General features: G+C 38.9%; 2 protein-coding genes and 1 non-coding gene across 5 annotated transcripts; 2 read left to right on the top strand and 1 right to left on the bottom strand.

Moving 5' to 3' along the window:
• Positions 1-181: 181 nt before the first annotated feature.
• Positions 182-4,549, top strand: LOC119492479 (betaine--homocysteine S-methyltransferase 1-like). The gene is made up of 8 exons (XM_037776966.1): positions 182-305; positions 1,892-2,024; positions 2,144-2,256; positions 2,380-2,571; positions 2,677-2,824; positions 2,917-3,099; positions 3,597-3,825; positions 4,039-4,549. Exons 1-8 carry the CDS (start codon positions 285-287, stop codon positions 4,142-4,144), a joined length of 1,125 nt encoding a protein of 374 aa, XP_037632894.1. The 5' UTR covers positions 182-284; the 3' UTR covers positions 4,145-4,549.
• On the top strand, positions 193-10,888 carry LOC119492481 (betaine--homocysteine S-methyltransferase 1-like). 3 transcript variants are annotated; one of them, XM_037776969.1, is made up of 8 exons: positions 193-305; positions 6,300-6,432; positions 8,591-8,703; positions 8,811-9,002; positions 9,463-9,610; positions 9,710-9,892; positions 10,126-10,354; positions 10,516-10,888. In XM_037776969.1, exons 1-8 carry the CDS (start codon positions 285-287, stop codon positions 10,598-10,600), a joined length of 1,104 nt encoding a protein of 367 aa, XP_037632897.1. In that variant the 5' UTR covers positions 193-284; the 3' UTR covers positions 10,601-10,888. The 3 variants fall into 3 exon arrangements, with proteins under 3 accessions (XP_037632897.1, XP_037632896.1, XP_037632898.1); XM_037776968.1 differs by lacking the exon at positions 193-305 and adding an exon at positions 4,901-5,062; XM_037776970.1 differs by lacking the exon at positions 193-305 and adding an exon at positions 6,594-6,684 and having other exon boundaries at positions 6,329-6,432.
• A 1,052-nt stretch (positions 10,889-11,940) lies between these two features.
• On the bottom strand, positions 11,941-12,012 carry trnaq-uug. Its single transcript has one exon. It is a non-coding gene; the product is annotated as a tRNA-Gln (tRNA).
• Positions 12,013-13,428: the final 1,416 nt, after the last annotated feature.

Raw genomic sequence — 13,428 nt, 5'->3', positions numbered from 1 at the left:
GTTCTGTTGTTTCAAAATGAACAAAAAAACAATAAATATAATATTGAAAAAAAATATATATATATCCTAATAATAATAATAATCCGCCTCCTGGCCTGTAAAGCGGAGTGGCAGCAGCAGTGAGCGCTCAGTGGTCACTGCAGCGTTTATGGTTTAATATGGTTTCCTCAATCTCGTGAGATTATCGTGCTCATTTCAGTGACGTATGATCAGTGACGACTGCTGTCAGAGCAGTGCTATGGTGGAGGCTTGTTTCTGAATGGTGCACACAGACTTTGTGGACGATGGAGAGCAAGAAGAGAAGGGTATGAGTCACGGTTTTATTTAAAAGGCCAGCGCATGTTGTTCATCCAACATTTGAAATGCGGTAAATTACCCTAAATAGAAAAAAATGAGAAACGAGCAACCTGATCTTATCATGTGCTTCTGCACAGAAGACAAGACGGTGAAAGTTCAGTCCATATAAATTACATAATACACCATTTACTGCCTCTATTTGTCTCATGTAGTGGGAAAGTACTGAGTGTTGACTAGCTACTGGGACACTGTCTGTGTAAAACAACTCCTTTTCTCACAGTCCCTGTTGTAGATTTCTATATAATCACATTGTAATAATCTCCTGCAGTGCACTCTTCTGCAGACTTTGTGTGACTCTGTATAACCAGTGCCTCTTCTTGCAAGAATAAAAAAAACAAAGACATTTCATCTGTTTGAGATATTTATTTCAACGTTCATTAGGACTCATCTTGGAATATTGACAGAATTTCCATTACAGTGAACAAGCAACACTGTAGCCTGAGGCTCTCTATTCTAATGGACCTGTTAATAAAACATAAATAAGGATATCCTCAAGCACAGTGTTTAATAATAGACAAGAGTATGTTAGCTATGGATATTTATCAGACTTTTACAGTTTGCTCTGTGATCATTTGATTTGATTAATTATGTAGCCGAATAAAGAGAAATGGTTTACTCATTTACTCACTCAATGCTATAGTCTGTCCAGTCTATGCCTGGAAATTTCTTGTCAGGGAGATTAACAGGCTCACAAGCAGTAAGAAATGCAAAACTATATGACATATTGATGTTGATAACTGTGTACAAGTGTTTGACATTGTTGAGGATGTGCTGTCAATGTTTTCTGAATTAGCCTCCTTGTTTGAGTGTTGTTATTAAACATATTAATGATTACATGTCAGATGACGAATTCAGGCACTAAATACATTTCATTCATTAATTTCATTTCATTTCAAAATTTATTTCGAACATGTAGAATACAAAATATAAAGAATCATACCAACCATCATACCAACAAGTGGACAGTCAGAAACAAGTAGTATTTACATACAATGAAAAGCATAAGAAAAATAAATTGTCAAACATATCAATATTCGAAAAGGAGTGAGAAGTATACATTTATTTAATCCCACCTCTTATCCATAAATCAATTATTAATTATTAACCAGCTTCCTTAGTGAGCCATACATATACTCTAATTAAATTTTCCTAAATTTGTCTAACTATAATTATTATTATTTATCATTATTCTAACTATAATTATTACCTTTAATTTGTGTCATACAGAAATATAAATTAAGTACTGATATAATTATCCTTATCAAAATATACATTTGTTATCAATCCAGAATACCAATTCATTACTTATAATATAACTTAATCACAATACTTTTTAAGTAGTCTGCTCAAAATAGTGAGAATAAAACCAGGAAGCCTGACAAAGCCTCCTTTCAAGTGTACAGAGTGCACCTAGCACACCCCAAGGCATGTCATACCTGAGCTACCGGTCTATGAACTGATATCACTTGATCACTGTGTATGATATAGCTTTGTGTGTGTGTGTGTGTGTGTGTGTGTGTGTGTGTGTGTTCAGGGTATCTTGGAGCGACTAAATGCTGGGGAAGTGGTTGTAGGAGATGGAGGTTATGTGATGCAGCTAGAGCGGCGTGGCTATGTGAAGGCTGGACATTGGACACCTGAAGCTGCTGTTGAACATCCTGAAGCAGGTACCTGTTACCTACTCATTTATTTACATGACATGAGTGGACTCTTATATAGCAGTTTTTATTTGCTTACAATGTTTTTTTCATTTTCCATAAAAGCTCTCTATATGTCTCTCTGTCAGTGCGGCAGCTGCACAGGGAGTTTCTCAGAGCAGGAGCCAATGTGATTCAGACTTTTACCTTCTACTGCAGTGAGGATAAACTGGACATCAGTGGCAATGTCACCAACATCACTGTGAGTGGAAAAACAACTATCAGACAAAATCTAATTACAACCTCATCCTGTTTGCCCTACTGTACCTGATGAACATTATTCTTACATCATTCTGGTATCACAATCTGCTCTCGTCTGATCCAGGGGGCCCAGATCAATGAGGCAGCATGTGACCTGGCCAGAGAGGTAGCCAATGAGGGTGATGCGTTGGTTGCTGGGTGTGTGTCTAAGACTCCCTGTTATGTGGAGACTCACAGTGAGACTGAGGTCAAGGCCATCTATAAGAAACAGATGGATGACTTCCTCAAGAAGGACATTGATTTCTTTATAGTGGAGGTATGAGCAGCGCCAAGAGGAATAACTGTACAACAGATGATAATGTGCATAATTTCAGTGTTTTTTTTACTGCTTCTTGTGATTTAATTTACATTCCTCCTGCAGTTCGTTGATCACGTGGAAGAGGCAGTGTGGGCAGTGGAGGTGCTGAAGACCAGTGGTAAACCAGTGGGTGCAACACTGTGCATCTCCCCTCACGGAGACATGAACAACGTTCCACCTGGAGAGTGTGCTGTCAGGCTGGTCAAAGCTGGTACATTGACCTTCTGTGGTACTTCAAGTCGTCAAAAATGAAATCATGTTTTAGGTGTACAATCTGAATATGTTTTATGTGTTCATGTGCAGGAGCCGACATTGTTGGAATAAACTGCCACTTGGACCCTCTGACGTGTGTTCGTACGGTGAAGTTGATGAAAGCGGGATTAGAGAAAGCTGGTCTCAAAGCCCATCTCATGATCCAGCCGCTGGGCTTTCACACACCTGAGTGCAACTTTGGTGGATACACCAGTCTACCTGAGTACCCCTTTGGTCAGCATTTGTATAATTCTTTTGTGCAAAATAAAGAGAAAAAAATGTTTTATATTCAATTACATTATTATTATTATTATTATTATTATTATTATTATTATTATTATTATTATTACAGTACGTTATATCTTGTATATTTGTTTTTACACAAAATAGCAAACTAAAAATGCAGACACTTTAGCTAAGGTTTAAAGAGACTGAGATATTAAATATTTACATAAATGCCAAAAGGACATGGATCTGCACTATGTTGACAAAACTGGGTCTAGAATTACATGATTCTTCTCAAACAACCCAACCATGCACTCCAAACATTTAAGCATGACTGTTAGTTTGCAAACTGTATGTTTGTATATTTAATGAAAGCATAAGCTCGTAAGGTATGTGAGTGTAGAGCTGATGTATTTCTACCTTTTTAAACTCCCCAAATATGCAGCCTAATGTGAGCATCGATATAACAAAATGCTCAGACTTTAATATTTTACTCTCCTTCTCAGCAATGGAGACCAGAGCAATAACCCGCTGGGACATCCATAAATACGCCAGAGAGGCTTACGATGCTGGTATTCGCTACATTGGTGGCTGCTGTGGATTTGAGCCCTACCATATCAGAGCTATAGCAGAAGAGATGGCTGAAGAGAGAGGATTCCTCCCACCAGCTTCAGAGAAGCACGGACTCTGGGGAGCTGCTCTGGAGATGCACACTAAGCCCTGGGTCAGAGCCAGGTAAGACTGTGCAGAAACGCAGCTACTGCATTCAAATTAAGCTGTTACATCTGCATTAAACAAGAGACGGAAAACAGTATTATGTATTGTACATGATGTGTCATAGTGACAGTTGTAACAAAAGTAAAATAACAGGGGAAATAAGAAATTGCATGTTCCTAATCTGCACAAGTGCTGGTTTATAAACAATTTATCTACTAAAATTTGTTTTAGGGCTCGTCGAGAGTACTGGGAAAACCTTTTGCCTGCTTCTGGACGTCCCAAATGCCCTTCCATGGCCACACCAGCTGCTGATTATGAAAAAACAGATGGAATCTAACATACCAACATAATCTCTTGCTGTATTCTTTATATGTCTAATCAGATTATCCACTTTTTTCATATCAAGAATGGCAATCAAGGATCTGATCAACCATATCTTTGTTTACACAGAGATTTGTGAAATGCTTTTTACTGTTTCAAAACTCTCATTATTTTCACTGTATTATTTGGTCTGTCCAGTTGGCTCAGCCATATTATACTTACAGTCATAACTTGGGTTCAGTCATCAGTAAATCAGCTGCTTCATTTCTATTAAACCTATTAACCTGCTACACACAGTAGGCCTTTTACTAGTTAATAATCATGTTAGTTTTAAAACATCTTTATAGGTTCATCATATTTGTTGATTGATTGTTTTAATCTGCTGCGAAATATTTTCACTTAATAAATACAAAAAAAACAATTTCTCTTGTTTTTCCAACAATCCTTTTTGTGTGGTTGTGATTGTTTGTCATGAAAAGGGGGAGTGCCTAGGACTAAGGATGTATACGCCCCATCCACACGTATTTATTTATTTATTTTAGACAGAGAAAGGTTAAGAAACGTGTGGTAATTTGTAAATAATAGTAATAATCCACAATTAAAACCCTTACTATATTCATTCATGGAGCTCTCCAACTCACAATATGTTCTACAACACTGTCTTGCACATATTTCAGAATAAAAGCCTCATGAAGGAATTTTGTCCACAGAAAAAAAAAACTCGCGTCCAAAATAGGCGGGACCTTTATTCTAAAGAAGAGGCGCAGCTGAGACTCGCCTGAGATCTTACTGCGCTCTGAGTCTCTCACAGTCACAGCAGCCTTGTGCAACCCGCAGCCCTGACTTATCTCAGACGAGCTGTGATCTCAGTTTCTTTAAAGTTTTGCAAACTTGCCGGACCTGAACATTGTCTATGATGGAGAGCAAGAGGAGGGTAAGTCAACGAAACATAAAAAGTTGGTGGTGAAATTGGTGAAACTGGGTGCTATGAGTGAATCGTCTGTTGATTTTCCAATTTAAGGCTATAATAACTTCACCGGGTATGTATATAGACCCGAGCAGGTAGGTTGAGTCTTGTCGCTCATGTAGCTTGTAAACATCATGGACTGAATGGTATAGAGCAAATTAAAATCTTCATTCCGAAGAGCTATTTAATGCAACTCTCTGGAACATGTCCATGCCTGTACATTTTTTTTTTTTATACTTTATTTTTTCCCCTTTTTCAAGGCTGTTTTCATATATGCAATCCACTGTTTGTAATTACAACATTCTATAAACCAACTTTTAAGTAGATGAGCTTACAGACAAACCCATCAAGTACAGTAGTGAAAACAACCTCAACATTCAAAACCAAAACGAAACCAAGAAAAGAAATAACAATAATAATAATGAGCCTGTACATTTTTTAGTGCGGGGGATTAGCAGGGCAGATACAGTAACATATTACCTATTCAAATTCACAATAATTTAATAAACTGGCAAGCAGTTAGGAAGAAGCAACAATATGACAAGAATATATTATTTAACACGTTGGCCTGTAATTATTCAGGATGCGTTGTAAATCTGAATAGCCTATCTAACATAACTATTTGGAGTTTTTTTTATGAAATTTGCCAACACTGTGAGAGACTCAAACCATTTCTAAGAGACCTGGCAACCTTTGTTTATTTCAAATGAGCAGAGTTCATGGTGCCATGTATGTTTGAGGCACTTCATACCTGAGTAACCTGTCCCTCAAGTGCATTTGAGTCTTTAGCCCTGAGGGGGGTATTTGAATAACAGCCTATATGTCTGTGCATGCATCAGAATCAGAATCAGAATCAGAATTGTGTTTATTGCCAGGTGTAAGAGATTTACACTAGGAATTTGCTTTGGTGATGTTGGTGCAAGTCAAACAGTATAATAACAGAAGAATAGATAAAAACGTTAGAATAAAATAGAATTAAAAAAAATTGAAAAATTGAAATTTTAAGAATATACAAAATAAGCTATAAACAAAAATAAACATGATATATACAGATAGTGCAAATATTGCCGGAGTGCAAACAATCAGGTATCAGAGGGAGAGAGAGGGATACAGTAGGGGGTGCATGCTTTTTATGAGCACAGTCGCCTAACTATCTGCACATGTGTATGTGTGTGTGTGTGTGTGTGTGTGTGTGTGTGTTCAGGGTATCTTGGAGCGACTAAATGCTGGAGAAGTGGTTGTAGGAGATGGAGGTTATGTGATGCAGCTAGAGCGACGTGGATATGTGAAGGCTGGACACTGGACACCTGAAGCAGCTGTTGAACATCCTGAAGCAGGTATAAACCCGTTCCATGGCTGAATGAACCAGTTAGGGGGCTCACGGGCAAAAATCTGCCCCACTCCCCACCCTCTGTGCAATATATAATCTGTCACCTCCAAGTTTCCATTAAAGTTTACACAGCAGACAATGAATGGCACCTTCATTATGTCTACACAGAGACCACCAGTCGACAGTAGCACCCAGTGGAACGGACAAAACTGGCCTGTAAACAAGTTAACAGGGGAACTGCAGTCTTTCTGGATAAAAAGTACTATAACGTTTACATTTCTCAACCGATTTTAATGAGTTGTTTTTATATTCAATGGTTTATGATCTACGCGACGTAGAAAAAAAGTTTTGTCTCCAGTTGATTAGAATCTGGATAGTTAGGCTAATCGCTGCTAGACACAACACTAAACAAAACAAAAATAACTAGAAGTGCAGACCTCCACCAAGGCAGGTTTCATGTACGTTGCTGCCCCCCTGTGGTGGCCTATTGTGTTAATGCACAGGCTGAGCGGAGTCTTAAAATAAATTCCCCAAGCCGGATCATGATCCGGATCGCCACCAAAATCTAATGGATTGTTCATTGTGCATCACTCCACCCCTCCAAAAAATGTAATTAAAATCCATGGCGGACTTTTGGTGTTATCGTCCAAACGGACAAACCAACAAACAAACCAACCAACAAACAAACAACCCACAAACAAACAAACCAATGCCGGTGAAAACATAACCTCCTTCCTAGGCCTTTGGCCTTGGCAGAGGTAATAAAATAAAATAAACTAGAATTGCACTCGGAGAGCGCAGACCTACGCCCACGTGCGACTTTAAAAACAGCTCATAGCTGGCTGTTACATGAGGTGGTCGGCTTATTATTAACACGGTGTGTTTCCATGTAACGTATCGGCGGATGCCTCTCTCATTCAGCAGCCTTGTTATGTCTGTACAACGTTACACTACGTTGTCTGTAATCCCGTCAGCTACAGCTTTGTTCTTTCTCACCGCGAACGGAAAGCAGCTGCCGCACACACATCCACACACGTATCTCTCTGCTCGAAGAAGGAGGAAGAAGGCAGGGCCATGCGTCATCAACGCGTCATCAGTTACACTGCGCATGTGTCATACCCTGTGGTCTTAATGCTCAGGCTGATCGGAATTCTTAAAAAATAACTGAATCCGGATGCATTGTTCATTGTGCCAAACCCCACCCCTCCAAAAAATGTCATTCAAATCCATCCCAGACTTTTGGAGTAATCCTGCTAACAGACAAACAAACAAACAAACAAACAAACAAACCAACGCTGGTGAAAACATAACCTCCTTCCTAGGCCTTCGGTCTTGGCGGAGGTAATAAAACATGCACTCCTCTCTTGACCATCTAGCAGCGACGATGAAGCTAATGAGGTGTCTACGTATATTCAGCCTAGCAATGTCACGCTTGAAATCACTGAGTGCTACCGCCGACTGGTGGTATGTATGCTGTATTGCTACTGAGGCACAGTGCGGACACAGCGGTTCAAACAAATCTCCACACGCATTTGCAGATCTCTGAAATGTAGCGAAAGTCACGTATGAAAAGACAGCTATTGAGAGGTCTGCTGAGTTGTAACTGATGACTTGTCTGTATTTTCAGCTCTTGGAGCAAAATACTCAGCCAATAATATCTAAGTATTATCTACATATTTACAGATTTGTCTACACATTTACAAATCTCAATACACTTGCAAATCGGAATAAAGATTCGTTTTTTTTACACATTTACAGATCTGATTGGGGACACGCAGACTCAGAACACACATTTGCAGATTCTTGTACACATTCACAAACCTCAATACACATTCCATTTTACACATTTACAAATCTGATTAGGCACACAAACGGATTGAGATGCAGTTACAAATCCCTCCACACACATTGTGAAATAGTTTTGCTACAATAATGACCCCATATTAACGATTCCCCATTAAATTTGCAATTAATCAAGAACCTAGGACTCTTAGCTTGGTTGGTAATCCAGCCTTGCCCCTAACCCATATCATTAATCATAAAGAAGCAATTCTCTACTCTGTAATTTATTAGATCACAGAACCAACTCGTATTAAGCCCCTTTTTATCTGCCTGAGTTTTTCATAGAAGTTACTCTTCTGTCTGTCTTTCTGTCTCTCTGTCAGTGCGGCAGCTGCACAGGGAGTTCCTGAGAGCAGGAGCCAATGTGATACAGACATTCACCTTCTACTGCAGTGAGGATAAACTGGAGATGAGTGGCAATGTCACCAACATCACTGTCAGTACAAAACCTTACTAATCAAACAACATTATTTTGTTTACATTACATGATGAAAACTATCCTTATATCAGTCTGATAGTCGAATCTGCTCTCGTCTGATCCAGGGGGCCCAGATCAATGAGGCAGCATGTGACCTGGCCAGAGAGGTAGCCAATGAGGGTGATGCGTTGGTCGCTGGGGGTGTGTCCCAGACTCCCTGTTATGTGGAGACTCACAGTGAGACTGAGGTCAAGGCCATCTTTAAGAAACAGATGGATGACTTCCTCAAGAAGGACATTGATTTCTTTATTGCAGAGGTATGACTAGCAAGAGGAATAATTGTATAGTTATTTACCTATGAATACCTATGTATAGTCGATTGTAATGTGCTTAAACCTGCATTATCACTATTTTTGATCTCAACAATGAATCAAATTACTGTAACAATGGCTATGCAACTCTACATAACTTTTTGCCTTTTTATCTCACTGTTTTGGTTCCGATAAACTCTGATAAACTCACTGTGTCCTACCTGCCCAGTACCCAATAACAGATGCACAAAGTTAGCAACTAGCTGATGAAGAATGTCGAGAATGTAACAGCTAAAGAGGCAGATATTTTTCCCTTGGTTTGGTGGAGACCAGACCTAAACTAAACCAAAGTGAATATTGTAGGGGGGTTTCTTAGCACATTGTGGCCTAAATCAATACATTTTAACTTGTACATTTTCTTTTTTAAAGCCAAGTTTTATTGATTGCATGCATATTTCCTCTGCAGTACTTTGAACACGTAGAAGAGGCAGTGTGGGCAGTGGAAGTGCTGAAGACTGGTGGTAAACCAGTGGGTGCAACACTGTGCATCTCCCCTCAAGGAGACATGAACGGAGTCCCACCTGGAGAGTGTGCTGTCAGGCTGGTCAAAGCTGGTACATTGACCTTCTGTGGTTCTTCAAGTCGGCAAAAATGAAATCATGTTTTAGGTGTACAATCTGAATATGTTTTATGTTTTATGTGTTCATGTGCAGGGGCCGACATTGTTGGAATAAACTGCCACTTGGACCCTCTGACGTGTGTTCGTACGGTGAAGTTGATGAAAGCGGGATTAGAGAAAGCTGGTCTCAAAGCCCATCTCATGATCCAGCCGCTGGGCTTTCACACACCTGAGTGCAACCACACTGGATACGTCTCGCTACCTGAGTTCCCTTTCGGTCAGCATTTTCTTTTGTGTAGGAAGAAGAAAAAAAGATATAGATTGGGAAAATGTTATTGTTGATGAGAAAGCAAACATTCTTTTTTATATTTAATATAAGTATAAACACATAAAGTATGTGAGTGTAGAGCTCATGTATTACTACCTTTTGAAACTCCCCAAATATGCAGCTTAATGTGAGCATCGATATAACAAAATGCTCAGACTTTAATATTTTACGCTCCTTCTCAGCACTGGAGACCAGAGCAATAACCCGCTGGGACATCCATAAATACGCCAGAGAGGCTTACGATGCTGGTATTCGCTACATTGGTGGCTGCTGTGGATTTGAGCCCTACCATATCAGAGCTATAGCAGAAGAGATGGCTGAAGAGAGAGGATTCCTCCCACCAGCTTCAGAGAAGCACGGACTCTGGGGAGCTGCTCTGGAGATGCACACTAAACCCTGGGTCAGAGCCAGGTAAGATTGTGCAGAGCGGTTGCTGCCCTAGACAGCAAACAGTAGCACTAATTGACATCTAGAAAAAATGTAACAAAGGCAAGATCACAGAGGAAAGTGTTTGTTTCTGCTCTGCAGAAGTGTTGATTTACAACAAATTAATCTATCAAAATTTGTTTTAGGGCTCGTCGAGAGTACTGGGAAAACCTTTTGCCTGCTTCTGGACGTCCCAAATGCCCTTCCATGGCCACGCCAGCTGAAGAATAAAAGGATCATCAATAGCTGGAATCCAACATACCAACACAATCACCTGTCTCTACTGTACAATATTCTGAATAGTAATATGACTATGCTGAATTCCTTATACGTCTGATCAGATAAAAAAAAAATCTCTAATCTGTGTACTATCACTGAAATTAATAACACAATTTACTTAAAAACAAAGCTTGTAATTTTACCCATCACTGCATTTATTAGTTGTAAAACATCCAAACATACTTATATTTGTTAGGTTGCTGAAATGTGCTGCCAAATTTTTCATGTTTAATAAAAAAATTAAAAAATTCAATATCTCTAACAATGTGGATTTGTTAAAAGGATTGATATATTTTTGTTATTCAGAGATAGACTACTGTATATGCTTAACGTGGAGAGGAAATATTCAGTGAACTCGACCAAAAGGTTGTTTTCCTGACTTAAACCGTGTTAATCATTATCAGCTTGTGACTTTTATACCCTGCACACTGAATGAGGATAAAAGCCAGGTTATGTGAGGTGACTCTGAGTGTTTTAGTGGTGTGAAGACTTGTTATCTGGGGGTTTTAATGTATGTCGGGGCTGAGCCATGTGAGTTAGCAAATTTACAAAAACAATTTAAAAATAGAATCAAAGGCTGGAATGACATCCTCCCATACACTATTTCCAAGTTGTTCCACAACAAATGCATCTTTTTATCAGAGGCATGTATTTATGGTTGCCCCAACCGCATGAGGAGGACAGGTTTCACTGAGATTTGAACTCTGATCGCTGGATTTAGATTGCTTACATCATGGAACCATGAACACGTGTTTGCACTCGAAAACTGAAAGGACAACTTCAACCAGTGCTTGTCCTCTGTATTCCCCATGAACAATGTACAGGCTGAGCTAAGTTTGATGCGAGTTCCCTGTTAATTTTTACTAACCATCTGAGCATCTATCTTATTCATACCTTTTTTATTATTATTATTGAAATGTTCAATCGCAATAAACAGCATACACAACCCCCAAAAAAGAAAATTAGAAAGATATATTACAGTGACAGAATTTAATGTGATTAGACATTGATAGACATACACATTTGGAAGATGTGGAGTTTGTGGGGAAAAAGTACATGCTTTATCAGCACTCAGTTATGCCAATAAGCTAATCTAATTTACAGTTTGTTTGTTTGTTTGTTTTTATTTGCTTATAAGCAAACCAGGCAAAACCACATCAAGCATACTCCTATTGACCTGTTGTGCATTTCTTAATATATCTGTTGATTGATTTAGCTCATTCAGACGTATATTATTTATTGCGGAGCGCATGTTATAGTTTAACATGTAAGCATCTCCTTTCAAAACCATGAGGTTCCACCGAGATTTGAACTCGGATCGCTGGATTCAAAGTCCAAAGTGCTAACCATTACACCATGGAACCGTGCACATGCTGGCTCTTTGGAAATAGAATAAATTTTAATCTGATATGAAGTATTTTACACATGTATGCGTGTGTATGTGTAGAATACTCTTATTTCCGTTTGCTAACAGTTACTTTAACTTTCAAGGTGTTTTCATATGTTCTTAATTTGGCCCTCAAAATGAGTGAGTTGCATGAATTCAGTGCTAGATTAAAAAAACTCATATTCTAATTAAAGTGGCAGTAGGCAGTTTTATTTTTGGCACCATTGGGTAAAAATTCCATAATAACCTTTCAGCATATTGTAATTCAAGTGTTCTGAGCGATAACTAAACTTCTGCACCTCCTCATGGCTCTGTTTTCAGGCTTTAATAAATCTAGACGGGAGACTTTGACCAATCACAGGTCATGTCATTGAGAGAGCGTTCCTATTGGCTGTGCTCCAGTAATGTAACCTTTTTTCAGGTTACCTGTTTCATGTACTACTGTCACAATATAGCGACCGTTTTATAAAAATAACTTTTTTAATCATATTTGCTCCAATCTCGCCTACTTCAGCTTTAAGGCAATTTCGCAGCTTTCTCACAATGTTTTGTCCATGCAGTTATATACTGTATACTGTGAAAGCAGGCTACTTGTAATTCGTAGTTAATGCAACACATGCAAGCAGGACATGGAGTCACACCTGGGAGGGAGCTGTTCACTGTGTGTGTATTTCGGGCCTGTGTACTGTGTAAATAACAGACTGAAAAAATTGAATGTCCTCTCGGGGATTAATGAAGTGCCTTTCTTCTTCTTCTGCTGTTGATTAGTCTGTGACTTAACTGAGTTGACATAGTATGATGTAGTTGGAATAAATACATACTTAGGTCGTCATGGACCTAAGCTTGCAGCTTCCACACTCCTGACAGCAACTGATAGGCCTATCACCCTAAGTTTTCTTTTGATATAGTTTTTATGAGCATATAATGTTATTGTTTTGCTACATTTAGGAACACATAATACATCTGGTGAAATAACAGCAGTAAAGAGGAATGTTCATCTTTTGTCAGGCATTAGAGATAGGCTAAATGATAGGACTTGGGACAGCCATGGCTGCTGTGGATTTGAGCCTAACCTTAACTTACCTTACGCTATAGAGATGCACCCTAAACCTTGGTTCAGTGACAGGTATGACTGAGAAGAAATGTATGAATTTACGATCACTTAGTTAGGCCCAACAGTAATGGCTCAATGACCAGCTGCCAAAATCGACTGAAAACAAATAAAACAGAAGTTTTGTTGACATATCACACATAGAATATGTCTACCACAGCTGACACCTGTCAACCTATTTGAGATGGCAGATCATATAGGTCTGAATTTTTAAACCTATTATTAGTCACAGATAGATATCAAGGAATCTCAACAAAATGTTTTTCCCTTCTTACAGGCTCC

This window comes from Sebastes umbrosus, chromosome 8, assembly GCF_015220745.1.
Source record: "Sebastes umbrosus isolate fSebUmb1 chromosome 8, fSebUmb1.pri, whole genome shotgun sequence".
Classification (NCBI taxonomy): Eukaryota; Metazoa; Chordata; class Actinopteri; order Perciformes; family Sebastidae; genus Sebastes; species Sebastes umbrosus.
Note: the sequence above shows the minus strand (reverse complement) of the source record. Positions and strands in the feature narration are given on the sequence as shown.